Raw genomic sequence first — 21,623 nt, 5'->3', positions numbered from 1 at the left:
CAATCCCTACCTATATTTGGAGACTTTGTAAACCGTTGTTAACCTATTTTATGAGTCATGGTAGAACCGGTCCAAGGAGAATTAAGAATTTTGAACATTCATATATTACTTACGGTTCTATGATAGTTTGGAACTAGGGTTCATGCGGAGTAAGAAAGTTCCAGATGTCGACATAATTTGAACATGTATATAAGTCTTATCTTTTATTGTTCAAAGATATTCCTTGATACTTAAGGTGATCCCAATCTCAAATATTGAGAATATTTTAATTATAATTTTATATGATATGTTTTTGATTTTCCAACAAATCAAAAATCATATCTCATGGAAAGTTATAAGTGCTAAACTTGTATTAGATATTTTCTAATGAGACATTTCAGAATTACAGGTTGGATATTAGTTGGAAATATGAAAAACTGAAATTAGGTACTTATTACATATCTTGAGAATATTTTCGTTTTTGGAATATCCTTGTTGTTCAAACATCCTTAGTCTCTAAATAGTTGAGTTTGCATTTCCTGCAAACTATCCTAATACCCAGGAAAACTTCATTCGTGTTGTTTCTGGTGGAGCCGTCTATATGGAGAAGAAAGTATCCTAATGAGGCGATATCTCTAACGATCCCTCGTTTAAAAACTTACGTGGGATGAAGAAGCTCTACGAGTTTTGATGGTGGGAAACTAGATTATTTTATTTTAGTGGTAATTGAATTTTTGTCCCTACTTTTGATGGTTTATACAATTATCCTTATCACACAATAAATATATCCCTGACGGAAAATTTGAAATTTTATCTAAAAGATTTATTTTCATGTGTTTCCATTTTTAACCTTTTATGCGTTATATACTCTTCTTCTTCTTCACTTCGGATAAAAAAACGAGAAACACAGTTTATCATGGTTGCCGCCACCACTACCATCTCTGACGCCAACACAACCAACACCACCAGTACAATCACCATAACTACCACCACCATCTCCTTAATCACGATTCACATCTCCATCTTTCCAGATCTAAAATTACTTTCTCCTTCTCTTCTTAAAACATCCATCGCCACCACCACCACCTCTGCAACTACGACCACCTTCTTCGCCGTTAATGGATTCAGATTTAATTGAACTATCATCAACATCATCTCCACCACCACCTCTGCAACTACGACCACTTTCTTCTTCTTCTTCTAAAAACTTAATTTGAAATCGGATTCAAATAGATCGAGATCTGTTTTTATGTTGCAATTATAGATCGAGATCTGGTTCAGATTACGATTTATGGTGGTGGTGTAGCGGCGACGGCGGATGAGGTATGTTTCTTTCGGTACTGGTGGTATTGTGAGTGATTGTGACGTAGATTAGAATATTTTAGAACTAAGAAATTGATGATGTATACGGAGGTGGTTTTGGTTGGAATGATAAAATTTGTGTTGGATTTTGGTTCTGGTTGTTTTGGTGGTGCTGGTGCTGGTGCTGGAGATGTGTGATTTGTTGGTGGCAGTGTTGGTATGAGTTGTTGTTACAGAGATTGAAGCATGTTGCTGAATGCAATATGGTGGTAATCTGGGTTGAAGCAGGCAGCGATATTGGATCAACTATGGTTGTTGATCCATATATTTTGGATCAACTCATGTTGTTGACCCAATTTTTTATTGGATCAACTATGGTGGTTTTGGTTGGAATGATGAAATTGGTGTTGGATTTTGATTATGGTTGTTTTGGTGGTGGTGGTGGTGGTGCCGGAGATGTGTGATTTGTTGGTGGCGGTAATGGTGGAGAAGTATGAATGAAAAATTAGTCATGGAAATAGTAGTAGAATGGTGGTTCTGGTTGTTGTAGATGTCAAGATTGGTTTTGAAGCTGGTCTTGGAGCTGTTGGTGTTTATGAAGCAACAGGTAATGATCAATTTGTTGTTGTTTATATGTTTTTATGGGATCAATTGTTGTTGTTGATCCATTTTGTGGGATAAACTCCTGTTGTTGACCCAATTTTTTATTGGATCAACTATGGTTGTTGATCCATCTATATGGGATCAACTACTGTTGTTGATCCTTTGAACTCCTATTTTTGACGATATTTCATTGGATAAGTATAATCATGTTTGTAGTTTAAATCATGCTTTGTAGTTTAAATCATGTAAATTTCTTCCAATGTTGAACTTGTGGTGCAAAGGTAGCATGACTGACTCCATGTCAGATAATGCGTATTCGACTCCGGCCAAGTTCACTCCATTTTACATGAATCAGCTTTCATTGTTGATCCAATTTTACATGGATCAAATTCCATTGTTGATCCACTAAAATTGGATCAACTTCTATTGTTTATCCTTTTTTCTTGGATCAATTATCGTTGTTGATCCTCTAAACTAGATAAACTTCTACTGTTGGTTCTATTTTTATTAACTATTGTTGTTGATACAAAAATATTTGAACCAGTGGTGGCGGTGACGGTGGCGGCGGCGACGGCGGTGGCGGCGACGAACTAGTGGTAGTGGCGGCAACAGACTAGTGGTGGTGGAGGACTGGTGGTGGTGTAATGGTGGTGGTGAAGGAGCGATGGTGGTGTAATGGTGGTGGTGAAGGAGCGGTGGTGGAATATTAGTGGTGGTGGCGGTTGGTAGGTGATGGTTGTTGAACGGTGGTGGTGGAATGGTAGTTGAATGTTGGTGGTGGTTGTGGTGCTACTGGTGGTGGTGAAGTGGTAGTGGAAGAAATTTGTTCCTTTTTGAAATAAAGAAAAAATATTATATGGGTGAGGGTATTACGGTAATCTAATATTAAATGGATAAGGTTATTAAAAAGGGAGGGACATATTTATTGTTGCATAAAGATATATTTGTAGGGAGTTAAAAGTAGGAGCATATAATTAATATACCCTTTATTTTATTTTAGTTTTGATTATTGATTTGATTGACTAACAATTGTTGAAACTTTGATTGCACCTAGTTTGATTATTCTAGAGAGTATTCTCTTTTGACATAAGGGTCACTCAAACTAGATCATAGAATTGAGGGGATCTTAACAACTGTTTTTAGATATAGAGGAAACTTAGGAGCATCCATTATTAGCAGAGATCCGTTTTGTGTGTGATCGAACATAAGTGAATTAAAGTTTGTGTTGTGCCGGTAAAAAAGAAGGCAATTGAAGATTTGAAGAAAATAAGATTTTTATTATTGGTTTTCATACCTCGTGACTTGTGCACACATCTTGAACTGCTAAGATCTGACTTAGATTAGATTTATCTTTGATAGATTTGATCGTATAGTCGTATTGATCGGCAACTATCATTTGCTGGTTTTCTACAATCTGATAGTTGTTAATGTAGATCTGACTTTGGTTTTTTGATTGATTTTACCTGACGAAGGAGTTTACTGGTTTAAACGTTTGTTAAAACTCAACGAACCTTTTTCTAAAAGATTATTGGAGTAATTATTTTTTCTTCTCAGTTGAGAACTAGAGTTTCAAGGCTCATACACCAAAATGGTTGAACATGATTTCAAAAACCACTCGTCAAAAAGTCTCGATTTTCCTCTTAGAATTATGCTCAATTACTACTTTGTAATCTAGTTCTTCTGTAATATGAGTTTTCATCGTTATGTGTACTGTGTATTGTATTTGTTTCGTTGGTGTACTTGAATTCGATGTGTAATATTTACAATATTAAACTTTTACAATACTAATTGAAGTTTAAGTTCTTTCAAAAAGAAATTGCATCATGAACGATAATTGGATCATTGTTCCGCCAAATTATGATAAGTGTGGAACTAATTTTATATAAATTAGAAATTTATTTATCACAAAAAGTCCCAAGCTTTAATCGATTCACAAGATTTGACGAGTTATTATTTAGCAAATGTCTGACTGCCTAAATTTATTATTTTGACACGACTACCATGAATTATATTTAGGAGTTCTGCTTCTGCATCTTCCATTGCAAAATATATTTTGTTGTTTTCTTTTTTCCCCGGGTCAGCCCGATTCTTTTCTGTTCGGGCTTTGAATAAACACGAGACATTGGTTAGCTGAGTTGACTAGGGTCTATCGACTAGTATAGTTCAGTGCCGTGCTAAATTGGCCTTTAACTAATTTTTGGGAGTTAAATTAACAAGGACCAAACCAAACATGGCCTTAACAGTTCTGGTGAACATGGCCGTTGTTGCCTTCCTATTCTATATAAACATATACGGAGTACTAGGCAAGAGATCCTGTTAATTTCTTTACTTCATTCACTCGCGATCCTCTGTGTCTCTCCGCTAAATTTCCAACAATTAATCTAGGGTTACATTCCTATTCTTTTCTCTTATTCTTTATTCCCCATTGTTCTCTTACAGCTAGTAAGATAATTTAAGAAATCCTTGAGTAACAGTACGATTCAAGAAAATGGATGAAGAAGTAATTAGAGCAGCAGAAATTCTTTACAGTTTCAGTAATCCAGCAACAGAGAACGATAGAAGGAAAACTGAGAGTTACATACGTGGGGAAATTCTTAAAAGAGCTCATAATGTTGTTCCATCAAGAAGTGCAGAAGAAGAAGAAGATGAAGATGATCAAGTTCAAGGTGATGATAGAAATTTTGATAATGATGAAGAGGATGAAGATCATCTTGATCAAGAAAGTGAAACTCCAGGTTTGAATTTCCAAGAAATTAGGATGTACATCAATGATAGTGCGGCGGAAAAAACCGTATCTTCTACAAAAAAATTATTAACTCAGATCGATTGTTTGGGCGATTGTTTTCAGTTGGAAAACAACTTTGTTTTGAAGAAAATAGTCCCATTACTGAGAAACGAGGAAAATCTGCAACAGGGAATTAGCGTAGAAGTAATTGATAGTAAATTAGAGAAATATAACATGGTTCTTCGAAGTTTTGGTGACGGTTTGATCACAAACCTTCATAGTTGGAAAAATCTGCGTCAAGTTAATGATTTTAAACAGGAGACGGAGGTTGAGGTATCGGTTTATCGCAATGCTCGGAGTAGGAAGCTTGCATTCGCTATTTACAAGATTCCAGAGTAAAGGAGGAGGGGTGTTGTTGAGGAAAACAGAGGATTGGGTAGAGCTTATTGTCAAGGTCGTGCTAGTTCTTTGTTAATCTATTTCTGGGATTGCAGTATTTTTTCAATTTTGTTAATCAAGAATTATAGGTTTGTTAATCAAGAAAATTTAAGGATTGAAGACATGGGTTGATCTCGATTTGTAATAAACTCGTGTAATTCTTGTATTATTATTTCTATAGACTCATGTTATTGCAGTATTTTTTCAATTTTGTTAATCAAGAAATTATAGGTTTGTTAATCAAGAAAATTTAAGGATTGAAGAGATGGGTTGATCTCGATTTGTAATAAACTCGTATAATTCTTGTACTATTATTTCTATAGACTCATGTTTTTGCAGTATGTTTTCAATGCTAAGAGTAGTTAAGAGTAGAGGGGAAAAAAAAACATTGAATTACAGAGCTTATAAAACTGCGATAATATTAGATGAACATCTTGCTTCACTACTTTACTATCCGCTAATGCAACATAACAAATTAGAGGTCCTGAAAAAATTTCGCCTACAAAATATAAAATTTTCCGAGAAACAAAAAAAGAACAGAACTAAAGAGACCGCAATCTACTACCGAACTAAATCCCAAACAGGATTACATTGACTGAATCAGAAGAGAGTGCACTTTTTTAGGTTGCTGCTCAAGTACGAGCAGCTGGGGCAGCTCCAGGCACTCCTGCAGCTCCAGGTCCAGCACCAGCTGCACGAGGGGCACCTGCACCGGGCTTTTGAGTATCATCCTGCAGAAAAATGAAAATAATACAGAATGCATTAATAAAACGAATAGCATTATTTAACAGCAAGGCATCACATTTTTGGGAACAAATAGCATCACAAACATTGTTAGCTGATAGGAACATACTGAAAAGGAAAATTATATCTATTTTCCAACAAATAGCATCACATACGCTATCTAATTCAAACGATGATGTATGATAAACCGATGGTTGCATGTCTTTACCAAAGAGGAATAGTAACAAGGATTCATGAGATGTAGCTCTTTGGCAGTTTATACATTTCCAGCACAACAAACCCATTGTCATATTGCATGATGCTAGAAACCTAAATGGATGTTACACAAACAATTTCACCATGGACCTTAACTTCAAACTACACACACAGTTATTTCATTTCAGTCAGTTGTGTCTATTTTATATAATTTTGTTATAATTAACAGTTGTTTGAGTAGCAAGTCACTAGCTGAACAGGGTGTAGGGGAAATAAACACTAGCTGAACAGGGTTACAAGGGGAAATAAACACTAACAGTTGTTTCAGCGAAAGTAAATACTAGCTGAATGAACTCAACTATGAAACACGAGTAGTTTCCAACTAGTGATCAATATTAATTCTTTTCACTGCTAGCAATCTAATTCAAACACCTATGTGTATGATACAGAAGCAGTGTAAAAGAACAAAGAACACCATAGAGGAATGGTTACAAGGGTGCCTGAATTCTAATTCTTTGGCAGCTAATACTTATACTAAACAAATATAAAAGTTGGAATTACATTTCCATCACAAGAAAGCCATTTTCAATTGCATAATGCTAAAAACCAACATCGACATTTCACATAAACAATTCCATAATAGTCCACAACTGTCACTACTAAGTGGTTACAAGAATATATGGCAGCTGTTTGCATTATTAAGCTTGTGTCCATAACTAGCGAATTATGTGGAGGAGTTTTTACTTATCACAACATATGGCAGCAGTTTAAGTTCATGGACAAATGGCTACAAGAATGGCTAAATGCACCAGATTGGCATTTAGCACTTGCTTCATGGCAATCCCAAATGTCACTTTGCATGATGCCAAAACCCAAAACTGGCATTACGCATTAAACAAATTCACCAGATTCCACAACATTGGCTTATAGCTAGTTAACTCACACTATTACACAGAACTAAGAAACTAAGAGATGCTTCACTCTATGATGGCAAGCAAGCTCATTGTTTATCAACACATAACACACTCAAACAAGTAAAAATGAAGTAAATCAAAACTCAAAATACTCATAATTAGCTACTTATAAACAAAAGTGCAGGGCACATACCCGACGCTTGAAGCGTGTAGGTGGGTCACGGTTCCTCCTCTTCTCTCTAGAACGAACTCTCACCACATGAGAGTGAATTGCACAGGACACACAGTAAAGCATCTTGGCGTACAATTTAGGCAAAGTGTATCCTACACAATACCAAATAAAATCACCAACACAAAATCAATCAATCTACAAATCACCAACACAAAATCAATCAATCTACAAATCACATTAAACACCCCAAAATCAATCCAAAAAACAACAAAAATGATAAGCCAAAAGAAACACATACCATCATAGACACAAGCTTCCTGAACATCTCTAACAGCAGCTTGTTCAACGATGTTCCTCACCAAAAATCTCTTGATTGCCTTATCCTATTACACATCACCACCACCCCAAATCACAACCAACTGATTCAGATATCAGATTTTAAACAAAAAAAAAAACAAAAAAACAAATCGAATCTGTGAAAATGAAATCAATTAGTTACCTTAGGGCAACACTTTCCACAGTTTGAACAACGGATGAAGTTAACATGACCACGGCCATGTTTGTTACGACCACCATTCCTTCGCTTAAACGTCTACAGAAATCAAAACAAAATCACCAGAAATCAACATCGATCGTGAAGATTGAAACATGATTTAGGGTTCATTTGATTCAAAGAGGACTTACCATGTTGTGATTTGCAGCCGCTTCTTCTTCTTCGTCTTCCTCTGAAGCTCAACTTGAGAAATCTCTCTGCAGCGGCTGTGTGTGTTCTAGGGTGTTTTTAGAGGAGGTAGTGAGACTTTATATATTAGGGTTTTTGTTTCGTGGGTGATGGGCTCACCCGTTTTTCTACATTTTACGTTCTTTTTAAGGGCGGCCCAATACCATCGTATAGAGGAATGAATTTCCGTAGGCCATCTTTGTTTAAGAACCATTTTTTTGGGGACAAGCCTTTTTTGGGACCATTATTTTATAAGATCACCAACCCTATCCGAGATATTCTCCTAAAATCGTGAAATTATTAATTTGCCACTTATCCTATTTAAGATTAACCCTAACATGGGTGTATTGGATTAGGATTTAAATAGATATCTGACAATCCTAAAAATTCTTAGGTATTCAGTTAGGACATGTCAGGATTCATTAAATATTCGAGGTATTCAATTAGGATATGTTAGGAATCATTAAATATCCTAGGTATTCAATTTTCTTAAGATTTTTTAGGATAGTTGAGGTGAAGGATATATAAGGATTGTTATGGATATTTGTATGCAAAATATGCATATCATTATCTCATTATAATCTCAACCCAAACCACAAGAATTACATGGATTGTAGTGGACAATTTTTTTCTTTTTTTTTTATCACATCACACTATGGTTATTCTCCACCACCATACACCACCAACCAACACCAGCACGACCATCGCCACCGACCACCAACAACCACCGACCACCACCGCTACTACTAACCTCCACCACCACAACAACACACCACCAACGACAACAACCACCATCGATCATCGTCACCGACCACCGCTGCCACCACCACATATACCACACACCACCAGCTCCACACACCACCACCCATCACCTCAATTTTATTGATGGGTTTTTATTCGAAAAGGAAACACAACCTTCAGTTTTTATAAACCTAATCCATTATAATCCAACATTGCATATCTATAAGAATCTATAAGATTCTTTTAAGAAACCTTATAAATCCACTAGATTCAGATAAACTAGTATCTGTTTTTATCCATAAATCCTGATCCAATACACCCCTGTAACTTAATAACCCCCTCTAACTTAATCTAAAAAACAAAACATAACACTAAACCGCCGCACAAAACCATTGGGGAGAAAAATGTTCTCCAGTTCTTCTCTTCTTCTCCATTTCAACATCGTTTTCATCGATTAAACGTCGATTCATAAAATTTTCATCGTCGATTAATCAATCAAGTATAGAATGGTTCTTCGAAAGAAAACTACAAGACTCCCTGGAAAAGGTCCCGCTTTAGCACATCTAGCAAATCAGCCAAGTGAATTGGAGATTAATAAAGAAGTGAAACCATAAAGTGAAGTCATAATCGCCTATAATAGACGCAAGAAGAACCCTGAACTAACATGGCAAAAATCCACAGGTATTTCAACCAAACCTGTTACTTTTAATTTGATTTTGATTCGTTTAATTGAATATAAATCATCAAAATAGGTTTAATATGGAAGTTACAGTGCTTTGTTCGGTTATGGGAGTTTCACAAAAACCCTAGTTTCTTAACCGAACTTCCAGAAAGGAGGAACACGAAGAACAATTCGGTTCTATAAGATTTAAAATTAGGTTACCGAACTGCCAGTTCGGTTGGTTCGCAATTTTTTTTAAAACTACTTAGTATCCGAACTCTACCTATATAACAAAAAAAATATAAAAAAATCAATGTAACCGAACTGTGCTATTTTTCCCACTATGTTGAGTTCTTATTTAACCGAACTTTGCCAACTATGTTCGGTTGGTTCGCAAAAATTTCTAAAACTATCTAGCAACCGAACTTTACCAATATTACAAAACAGAAAATAAAATATCCAATATAACCGAACTATGCTATTTTTCCCACTATTTTGAGTTTCAATTTAACCGAACTTGTCCCACTATGTTCGGTTTGTTCGCAAAAAACCTTGACAAACCGAACTCTTTACTAATTGCATACATGTGGAGTTCGGTTTGTTCGTAAAAAACCTTGACGAACCGAACTCTTTACTAATTGCATACATATGGAGTTCGGTTTATCCGCAAAAAACCTTGACAAACTGAACTCTTCACTAATTGCATACATGTGGAGTTCGGGTTGTTCGCAAAATTACTTTACTGACCGAAGTAATATATTTTTCTCTGGAACCCTTATGTTAGCTAATGTATTTTGTTTTCTTGATTAGTGGCAAAGGAAAAAAATCTAAACAACCTTTAGTTGAAGATATAAGAACTCCCACGCCTCGAGGCAGAGTACCCTTAGGTTCCAATAAGCGTGGAACCAAAATGCTAAATTTAGAGGTGGGTCATTACCGGGTGTTGTCATCCAAGATGCTGTCAATAGAGATAATGTTGACAATGTAATACAACAAATTAATGAAGAGATTGTGGAAGAGATGGTCAATCAAGAACATAATTAAGGTGGAGAAGAGGAACCAGCTGAAGAAGAAGAATGAAATGTAGATAAAGAGGAGGACAGTGATGACATTGAAGAAGATAAGGAGAAGGATGGAGATAATAAAGATGACGCATCAAAGGAGGACTCGGATGAAGAGGAATAGGAACAAGGAGAAATTTTTCAAATAAAAACCTATAAAGACGCCTAAAAATCCTTGTGCTAGATATGCATACATTTCTGATGAAAATTTGTGTTTTTCGCCAAAGAACCCAACTTATGGTACTCCAAGAGATGTAGGGGAAGTATTTATTAGTTACAAAAACTCACGGGCTGCCAAGATCTTTGAGACAAAGATATTGAATCTTAACCATCAAGATTTTCCAGTCATTTTATTATATTTTGGCATATATTTTTCTCTATATATTAGTATAAAAGATATGATGTTGTTTCTGTGGGATCATAATAATGCGGTTCGTGTTTTGAAACGTCAAAAGAACAAGATATGGGATATAGCGGATGAGTGTGATGAGGAACGGTTGGCGGTTTTTCATTGTGAATTATGGAACGCGATATACAACATGTGCACCCAAAATTTGATGTTGTCACTATTTCTGCATTTGCCGAGAGGGTTTATCCAGAGACGGATACCTTTCATCTACCGTTTGGAAAGATGAAAATAACTCTGGATGATTGTCATCGAATCACAGGCCTACCAATTATGGGAACAAGTGTTCGATATGGCTACGATCCCTCGATGAGTTATGAACTTATTGAAAAGTTGGTCTAGGATGGGGCTCGGACAAGGCACAATGTGAGTTTAGAAGAGTTGTTAAAGAGCCTAATAAAGGTGATGGGTATAATGAGTTTGAGGAAGACCGCACGTACAAGAAGAAGTTGAAAAACTTCAAAATCAAAGTCTTGAAAGAGGAGTTTGGAGGGACAAAAGATTTGGTAGCTGTTGGAAAGTTGGTGATGAAACCGGAGAAGATTAAGCACCATGTGGCTGCTTATTTTTTATATCAACTAGGAACAATTTTCTTCCCCGACACTTGAGGTCACTTGTTAAATGCTCATTACCTGCATCTATTGGACCCCCTTAATGAGGTGAACAACTGCTCTTGGGGCACGACGGTTCTTTCATTCGTTCAAGAGGAGCTCAGAAAAGCTTTGAGGCTTAAGACTTGTCAAATTGGAGGCTTATACACCCTTATTCAGGTATCCCGTTAAATTATCCTTTGTGTGTTTCAAGATATATTTGCGAACAAAATGAACTTTATTTTTGATAAGTGAATGAATGTGTATTGTTACTAATCATACTGCAAATGTATCATTCGTGGCTCTTTCTCATAGGTTTGGGTAAACGACCACTTCCATGAACTGAAATTGTTTTATCCTAAGACTCCTTGGATTTATAGGAAGCCTACAGCTGGTACATACGAACCAACCGAACTTCTTACACTTGGTATAATCTTATTTTACGTAAATTTCGGTTAGGTAGTTGGTTGGTATGAAGTTTACGAACCAACCGAACTTTGTAAACTTGGTACAATCTTATTTTACGTAAAGTTCGATTAGATAGTTGGTTGGTATGAAGTTTACGAACTAACCGAACTTTTTACACTTGGTAAAATCTTATTTTACCGGTAGTTCCATTATATATTGGTTGCGAACCTCTAGACTCTAAAATTCGACAACATTGCGGGTAAACCGAGCATTACCTGTAAATCCCATAACAAAGTTCGGTAACACGTCTGTTAACCGAACGACCAAAAACCTCTATTAAGAGCGAGTTCGGTAACCTGCGTGTTTGGAAAAAGTAACCGAACTACACTTTCTGATGTGTTCGGTTACATGTTCTTCACATAAGGTAATAGAGCAAGCCCAAATCTACTTTAAAGATTTACATTTTTTTGAAAATTTGGAGTAATTCAACCAACATTATCTAAGTTTGAAGCATACCTGGGTAGGCAAATACTCTTTCTCCGGTTGTGGTTGGTAAAATCCATCGTTTTCATCTTGAGATTGAGTTTGGGGAAGAATATGTACAATCACCATCAAAGAAGTAACTCATATCTGGGTCATTGTGAAGATTAACAAATACTCTAGGAGAAGAAGGAAATGAAGATTCAGATGAGCTATCATCAATTGAATCATCACTTGAATACTCAACCTTAGTGAACTCAAAAAAAAAAAAAAAAATTCCATGTTTTTCTTCTTCATCTTCTCTAACTTTACTCTCTCAATAATTTTACTTCTTTTTTAAAAAACCCATCTTATTTATTAAATCTCACTAATTATCTTTAACTTAATTGTTTCATTAATCATTATACTAACTATTATTAACATTAACTAATCATTACCCAAAATTAATCAGGAGGATAATTTAGGTATTAATATAAATATATAGATAAGGTGTGACCTAGATTTACTTCTAATGTACCCAAAATAAAACAATGGTCCCTCCAAAAAACCATGGTCCCCAAAAAATGGTTCTTGTTTAAAGAACCTAAAATCATATGACACCTTTTGGATTTGACTCAATGCCTAGAGGCAGATGTCAGAACGTTTTTTTTTATTATTATTATTTGATATGAAGGAAGATGTCAAATTGTTTGTATTTTTATTTTGATGACTGAATATAGATCCGGTAGGGCTTTGACGTGGAGATATTTGAGTCGTTTTATACTTGACTTTTTGAGAACTTTTGTAACTAAATTAAGATACAATAGGTTGGAAACTCAGAATCTGATTCAGTCATTCAGATGAGTTAGTTAAGTTAGAAAAAAAATTGTATTTACTGTTCCAATTCTTCTGTACAACTCTTACGAAATTCTCGGTGTTGTAGTGTTTAAGACCCCCATGCCTCTTTCATCTTTTTTTGTTAAAGGAAGTGCGAGTCTATTTAATAATTAAAAGATCACATCCAACTCCACTCTAATGAGAGTTTTTAACCAACTAGATAGCTTTGTAAAACAAAATTATGGCACTCTTCTTGTTCTAAGATTCTTTGCCAGACCATTTGCAACTTCATTAGACTGCCTACACACATATGCGCACCTCCAAGTTTGGAATTAACTTAAAAACTCTTTAAGATCAGAGATAACATTGTTGTTTGTCCATCTAACATACCCAAATCTACCATTTATTTCCTAGAACACATTTTAACAATCTCCTTCCAAGTGCATCCAGTCTACGCCTCCTTAACCCTCTTAATTGCATCTAATGCTGTTAAAGGCTTAACTTGCTCCTCATCTTGGGCAATGCCTGGAATTGATACTTCCCCTCTAAATTCTCCTGCATTAGAAAACATAATCAATCCCATGCACATGCTTTTATCTTCCTTAAGAAAGGATGCATCAAAATTTACTTTTATGAAACTTATTTTAGGGAGTAATCACAGAGAAATAGTCTTGACATGTCCATTAGACATATTATTTACTCTCAATCTACCAAAATTACATTCTCATACAGAAATATCCATGTTAACTTGCCTAACAAGATATTCAACCTGCGCCACAACATATTCAAAAACAATAATATACCTAAGTTTTCAAACATGCCACAAATAAAGCTCACAAAAGTCCTGAGCTTATTTTGACTGGTTATCCAACTAGAAATCTATTCCTTCCACTACATATTCCTTATAGCATCTGGAATATTATGATCAATAGCAAATAAAAGCCTTCTCGAAACTTAGACAATCTACTAACAAATGATAAGTTGTTTCAGTTTCATCTCCACAAAAAGGATATGTATCATTTATGTCTGCTACATACCTGGAAATTTTTTACCTAACATGCAAACAATCATTGACACATTTCCATAAAAAATTGCTTAATTTTTTTTGCGGCAGTCCTAAATCCCACAAAGCTTTCCACAAATTTTTTTTTGTTTTATTGTCATATAATTTATCTATTATAACTCTATGGGATGATTCAACACTAAAGATCCCATTTTGAGTTGGTTACCATCTGAAAACATCAAAAACAGTGAAGGAATTCTGATCTCACAAATATCTCGCATTGTATCCCTGTTAAACCAAACATGCAACAAATCTACATTCTACTTCCATTCATCTTGCAAAATTAATTGACTAACATATTTCATATGAGATGAAACATTTGAGAAATCAAGCAAACCATGTCAATTTGAAACCCAACTATCTTTCCAAATATCAATAGATCTACCATCACCCATTTCCCAACAACAATTCCTTATAGAGATTTCCAGACCCCAACATATCCCTCTTCAAACCCGCCAAACGGGGGTCTCATTTGCAGCATGAACATGATTATTAACCCACAAAGTATTTAATTCATTAAGTAACCTTCATACTAAATTATCCAACAATACGGAACTTAGATTTTCGATTTTCTTGATATTGAGACCTTCAAAGGCTATAGGTTTGACAACATTATCCTACTTTCTAAGGAAAACTCCCCTGATTGTACCTTTTTTATTCCACCAAAATTAACCTACATTGTATTGAATCTATCATATTAGTCATTTTCTTGGGCATTGGTAACAGCAAGGATGATGTGACGCCAAAGTCCACTTAGTGATAACCAGAGTAGTTTAACAAGGTCTCCAAGGCGCCTTTCCAAGCGATTAACCGATACTCGTTAAACGACCTTGGTGATTTCCGATTCCAGGCTGAATCTGATTTTGTGCGATTATATAGGTCCCCAAGGCCGATAAAATGCGATATTTTAGCCGATTCCAGAATGACTTTTTTTATTTACTTTAATGTTGATTTTATGTTATGTTGAACTTATATATATATAATTTTAATTGTATTGGTCTTGGTGTTGGTATTTCTAAATAAATACATGATAATGATAAATTTTAATTTTAATTAAGTATAAGTCGTGTTAGTAGTAATACATATGATCAGTGGTACTCTAAGCCTCTATAAAGCTCATCCGAGTATTAGGCCGAGTTTAAGCGAGTTCCAAACCCGAATTCATTGCTCCAAGCTCCCCAACCGAGTATAACCTAGGAACGAGTTAAACTACATTGGTCATAACCATTGTTCCAAACTGATTAAGGTATTTACCATTCCAAGATGCTAATATATTGTCAAAACTTTCGAGACGATAAAATTTTTTTCCATGTTATTGTTATGTATTAAAAGGGACATCTTGGAGTCCTAGTCTTTTTTAGTTGAGATGCTTATAATCTGCGTTTTCGTTCTACGGTCAGTTTTCGGGCTAAAAGTTATAACTTATTTGTCGAAACTAATAGGTTGTCCAAAAAATATTACTAAAGAGTTGTAGCATACTCCCCAAACTCCTAGCACATTTCATTGAAGCCTTGGTAAAGACCAAACAATCGTCCTATGAAGAAGAAAACGGCCAACAGAGGGACTGGCCTTAGTGACTTTGATCCATTATATCTTTTAAGTGAATTCAACATTAAATTAGCATTTTTGATACAAAATCAGTTCATATTATACAAATACCGGGGGGGTCCCTTTTATGAGAGCCCTTGTAGGATAAAAAAAACTTCACCTAGAGGCCCATTTAATAAGATAGACGTTGTAATACATTTCTCAATCACCCTACACCAATGTTCATAAGGGATCCCATGTATGAGAGCCCTTGTAGGATAAAAAAAACTTTACCTAGAGGCCCATTTAATAAGATAGATGTTGTAATACATTGCTCAATCACCCTGCACCAATGTTCAAGATATCCTGGCTTTTGTAACATAACAATCACAAATTTCCACTTTATCATGTTGAAGGCTTTCGACATATCTATTTTCAAGGTCATAAGACCCCATTTATATCCATTCGTTCTTATAGTATCTACCAATTGATGTGATACAACAATATTTTATGTAATCTTCCTAGAAGAAAAAAATACAAATTGGTACGGTCTAGTAAATTTTTCCATGGCAGATTTAAGCCTACTAGCAAGGAGCTTAGGTATCATCTTATAACTCACATTTCTCAGACTAGTGGGTCTATGGTAAGTAGAGGTACTTTTCTTTCGTATTAGAGACACAAAACTTTGGTTCATTTGTTTAAGAAGATAGTCGAAATCAAAGAAAAATTTAACCATTTGAAATTGAATTGAATCACTACCATCTCTCTTATATATTGGTAAAATCTTGGTTGGTAACCATCAGGTCTTAGCCAAGGTATTTAATATCGATTGTACATGTCGATATTGACGATTTTTATAGGATATTGGAAAAAATCTGTACGATACAACAAATATCGGTGATACGAATGAGTAACGATAAAAGCGCACGTATCGTCATGTACATGCCGATATACCAGTTTCACTTGTACACCTAGGGGGAGGGTATTTGTGTAATTCAATTGCCAAGTCTTAGATACCCTAATCTCATAGTTCAACTGATATTTTCGTCCTATTTGATTCTTTGATATAAGATCTATATTCAACTGGTAATTTTACTATATTAGTTATATTTTTGTGATTTTTGACCTTAGTATTGGATTTAACACTAGTGGAAAATAGCAGTTTCGCGACCGAGATAACAACTAATAGATATGAGTTCAATGACTTGCTTTGGAGGTCGGGGAAAGGGTCGATGTTTGAGCGTCTTTTTCATCTATGACGTGTCTCTGGGGGTCGTTGAAAATCTTATATCAATGACCGGTGTTCACTGTCAATACTTTATAACTGATTTAAGTAAGTCATTGATATAAATCTTAATATAAAAAAAAATTGATTCAGATTGGTTGTCTGTCCTGACTGAATCTGACGAAATCTGAAATCAAACACAAATGAGAATCAAATGAAACTCAAATTAGAATTCAAATGAGAATCAAATGAAACTCAAATGAAAACAAAATGAGACTCAAATAAAAATGAGAATCAAATTAAACTTGCACACAAATAAACATTCAATTTAACATTCATTAATTCATTGGTTTCAAATTACACAAAAAGAATTAAAATCTGGAGTTCTGATCAATGTAATCTTACAAGAAAAGTAACTAAGTTCTAAGATTCGGTTACAAAACGATGAACTAAAAAACTAAAGATTAAACAACAAAGTGATAAACTCCAATGATGATAATGAACTTAGCCCATACTTCATAATGGTGTACCTGTACAACAAAAATAAGTTCAACCATCAGCTGATTAATGTTGAGAGGTCACAAAACTCAAGGAAATGCTTATAAAAACAATAACCATGGCATGCACATTATCAAAGCTTGAAATAGAAATTTGGGCAACTGATAATCTAAAACATCAATGACTCATATTTATGGGAATAGACAGAAAGATATACTTGTGAAGTAATCTTCATGTCTCCCCGTCTTGTAAAGCAGGGAACCAGTAACTTCAAGAAAAACAAATAAAAAATCAATAAATCATATTCCAGTACATGATGTATTTTCAAATGGTTGTAGTGATAGTAGTAAAAATGGGTTCTTTTCAGACTTGTGAAGGGAATAAAAAATTTTAGATTTAAATAAATAAAGTTGTTTCAAAAACAATAAGGAAATACCGAACTTTGGATTCCACCATTGGCCAATTAAGCGATAAATTCTAATCAATATTCATGCAATTCTTTCTTTTAAAGCGATTCTAATATTTTGCCTCTAATAGATTTTTGAAGTAATAGTTGTAATCACAAAGCATGAAACATCAAAAGTTTTAAAACCCAGCATGCTCCATCAAAATAATTCACAACTACTCAATAAAAATCAATTTTCTATAATAGTTCTATGCAAATAATCATGTAAAATAATTGCAAGAAATAATTAAAATAGAATTATACCACTTTTCATGGAACAATGGCTTCCTCCGTTTCCTCCGCTAAGGGATTTAGCTGCTCATCATGTTGGAAAAACTCTCAAAATATTTCATTGATGCTCAAAAGTGTTTTACAATGAAGAGAAAGACAAGAAAATGGTATAAAACAGGATTCTGCGACCCACAAAAGGCGTCTAAATCCAACGACAGAGCTGAAGTGCTGTTGTCGTTGGAAAACTACGACCCACGCCTTGAGTCTTTTTCACTGTTGATAAACGACAGTTGGGTGAGCGTCTTTGTTCTTCGTGTTCTTGAGTTTCTGCTGCTTCCTGCAACTTCTTCTTCTTTGATTCTACAGCTCTATCTCTCTCCCAAACTATCCCAAAACTTGCTAGCCTCTTCTCTGACCTCCAAGGACTCTATTTAAACCCGAAGCATGCATCGAATCTCCTCCATAACTTCACAAATTCTCGGCAGTGAAAGAAAATATTTTCGGAAAGAGCCCTCTGATGTGTGATGTGAAAACAAAAAAGTTTGTGACGCTGAAATCGAACCCTGATAGATAAAATCAAATCAGAAATTCCTTTATATTTTCTTTCCTGTTTTAGTTTCTCACGCGTTTTCTCTGGTACAGCACGCTCCAATTCGATTAAACATGCTCCACAAGGTTGATCGATGCATGAAACACGAGCAGAACACACACAAAATCTTCCATAAGTCGTGAAGAAACTCTCCTGCATGTGTTTGATCTGTTTTGAGCTCGTGAATTGGCTAGCCAATTCTAGCCAATCTGGGCTAAAAGAACACTCACAATAGCTTTTCCATGTTAAATCACAACTTCCCACTAATTTTCAGCGATTGAATCGCACTATAACACCTTCATTTTGTTGATTGAAAATATGCCAGCGGTGAAATGCTTTTCCCGCCAAAACACAAATTTGAATGTGGAAGATGACCTCCCCCTTATCCAGATTAGGGGTGCGAATAACAGATGCCTTGGGGTGACCTGGGTGTGCCCCTTAGTAATTAGGTTACCCCTTATCCAAAAGCAAGAGTCCGAATAACACTTGTCCTCCGGGTGCCAAAATCACCTTTTCGAGCCGAATTTTCCAAAAATGTTTATTTCCTAAAAATACATAAAAACACAATATTAGTACAAAAATAGAGTTCCAACAATACAGACATTGAGGACAAATTAGACACAAAAATGTGTCTATCAAATACCCCCAAACCTATTATTTGCTAGTCCTCGAGCAAATCTAATAAAATGACTACACTTAGCACGTGCAGCAAGCCGTTAAACCACTAGGTGGCCCTAGTGGCGGAGTGTTGTCTCCGGAGGGTTTGCCAGAGGTGTACCCACAAAACCTTTATACTCCAAACCCTAGCTATCTATGCAGAACCTTGGAAGGCACTAAAAAATCTCCTTGGTCGGCATACAATCATTGACTATAGGAGGAAGTACCCTGATGCGAAATTCCAATTGTTGTACACGAGTTTGCACTCAAGCATACTAAAATTCATATAAAGTGACAGAGCTCTACTCAGGTAGTTTCTGGACATCATAAATCGGAGTCAACCAATCACATGGATAGATTAAGAAGATGGATGTAGAGAAAAACGTAGATGATGTTAACTAAGGTGAACCTATCCTAATGGACTGAGATACTGGTCTGGACTAATATCAACACACTGGCATATACAAGGGAACCAGTGGTCGATAATCCTAGCTCTAGGTCAATCTAACTGGCATATACAAGGGTTCCAGTGGTTGACTTTATTGAATTTATTCTGGTTGGTCTGATAGTCTAGTCTCAATTTTTTTTTTTTTTTGTATCTCAGTCACTCTATTTCACCCTAGTAATGGTAAAAAGATAAAAATAAAAAGAAGTGATCAGGATTCTTTCGATGTTTCCATCACGAGATATGGCAAAACTACCATGTTTAATTCTAACACCTGAGCTCTGTGCTTTTATGAATAGACTCTTCTAGATGTTTCCATCTAATCAGATTGGTTCCTCAACTCCTATAACCAAGATGTTCCCATCCACTTAGATTGGTTAGTGCCAACCTTAATAGGCATAAATCTCTAGGCTATGGAGTTTATTTATTGCAACTAAAAGCTAACAAAAAGGTTCTTCCCCTCCCCCAAACTTAAATCTAACATTGTCCTCAATGTTTCTAATTAAAGAGAAGTACCTGGATGAAGAAAATCAAAAACTAATATACAACATACAACTGCCTCGATGGTCAATCAAGGGTAAACAGGGTCCTCCAGAGGGACCCCCTCAACATCACCTGTCGGAAAGGGATCTAGAAAGGGTTTCAATCTCTGATCGTTAACCTTCGAAGAACTACTACCATCCGGTGTCTCGATCTCAACAGCTCCATGAGGAAAAACAGTGCGAACAATAAAAGGACCCGTCCACCGAGAACGTAACTTCCCAGGGAAAAGATGCAAGCGGGTATCATACAGAAGAACTTTTTGACCTGGATAAAATGACTTCCGTAAAATGTTTCTATCATGCACAAGTTTCATTTTGTTCTTATACTCCTTCGCACTATCGTAAGCATCTATACGAATCTCGTCCAACTCATTGAGATGGAGTTTCCTATGGTCTCCTGCCTTGTCAAGTGAAAAATTTAGCTGTTTAACATCCCAATAAGCTCTATGTTCTAACTCAACAGGTAAGTGACATGCCTTGCCATAAACAAGCCTATAAGGCGACATTCCAATAGGGGTCTTAAACGCAGTACGGTAAGCCCATAAGGCATCAGTAAGCCTAGACGACCAGTATTTCCGGTTAGGATTAACTGTTTTCTCTAATATACGTTTTATCTCCCTATTGGAAACCTCTACCTGACCACTAGTCTGTGGATGATATGGGGTAGCTACCTTATATGTAATACCATATTTTTTCATCAGAAGCTTAAAAGGCCCATTACAAAAGTGCGACCCTCCATCACTAATTATAGCTCGCGGTGTACCAAAACGTGTAAGTATATTATTTTTCAAGAACTCAATCACAACCCTATGGTCATTATTTTTACACGCAACCGCCTCAATCCACTTAGAGACATAGTCTACGGCGACAAGGATGTATAGGTTACCAAAAGAATTAGGAAACGGACCCATAAAGTCAATACCCCATACATCAAAGACCTCAACAATTAAAATAGGGTTCAAGGGAATCATGTTCCTACGAGAAATGGTTCCTAGTTTCTGGCATCGTTCACAAGTAACGCAGTAAATGTGGGAGTCTTTAAACAACGAAGGCCAATAGAATCCACACTGCAATATCTTAGCAGCAGTTTTCTTAGCACTAAAGTGACCCCCACAAGCATGATCATGACAAAAGGAAATAATACTGGACTAGTCACTCTCAGGTATACATCTCCTAATAATCTGGTCTGGACAATACTTAAATAAATAAGGATCATCCCAAAAGAAGTGCTTAACCTCAGCTAAAAATCTAGAACGATCTTGTTTACCCCAATTTTCAGGCATTCGACCAGTAACAAGATAGTTTACTATATTCGCATACCAAGGTAATTGGGTAACAAAGAACAATTGTTCATCAGGAAAGCTATTCCTTATATGAAGGGAATCATCCGGGGAACTAACAACTAGCCTAGAAAAGTGATCTGCTACAACAATTTTGGCACCCTT

At 35.7% G+C, this 21,623-nt stretch overlaps 1 protein-coding gene across 1 annotated transcript; it reads right to left on the bottom strand.

Moving 5' to 3' along the window:
• Window positions 1-5,416: 5,416 nt before the first annotated feature.
• On the bottom strand, window positions 5,417-7,884 carry LOC113357842 (40S ribosomal protein S26-1-like). Its single transcript, XM_026601330.1, has 5 exons — window positions 7,757-7,884; window positions 7,572-7,664; window positions 7,371-7,455; window positions 7,094-7,224; window positions 5,417-5,778 (listed from the first exon to the last, which is right to left on the bottom strand). Exons 1-5 carry the CDS (start codon window positions 7,757-7,759, stop codon window positions 5,680-5,682), a joined length of 411 nt encoding a protein of 136 aa, XP_026457115.1. The 5' UTR covers window positions 7,760-7,884; the 3' UTR covers window positions 5,417-5,679.
• Window positions 7,885-21,623: the final 13,739 nt, after the last annotated feature.

Source organism: Papaver somniferum, chromosome 3, assembly GCF_003573695.1.
Source record: "Papaver somniferum cultivar HN1 chromosome 3, ASM357369v1, whole genome shotgun sequence".
Lineage (NCBI taxonomy): Eukaryota > Viridiplantae > Streptophyta > Magnoliopsida > Ranunculales > Papaveraceae > Papaver > Papaver somniferum.
This window is presented reverse-complemented; position numbering and strand designations above follow the sequence as displayed.

Coding starts and splice junctions, on each gene's coding strand:
- LOC113357842 (XM_026601330.1), bottom strand. Junction 7,225..7,370: donor GGAAGCTTGTGTCTATGATG/GTATGTGTTTCT, acceptor GGTATTGTGTAG/GATACACTTTGCCTAAATTG. Junction 5,779..7,093: donor CTACACGCTTCAAGCGTCGG/GTATGTGCCCTG, acceptor ATTTTTCTGCAG/GATGATACTCAAAAGCCCGG.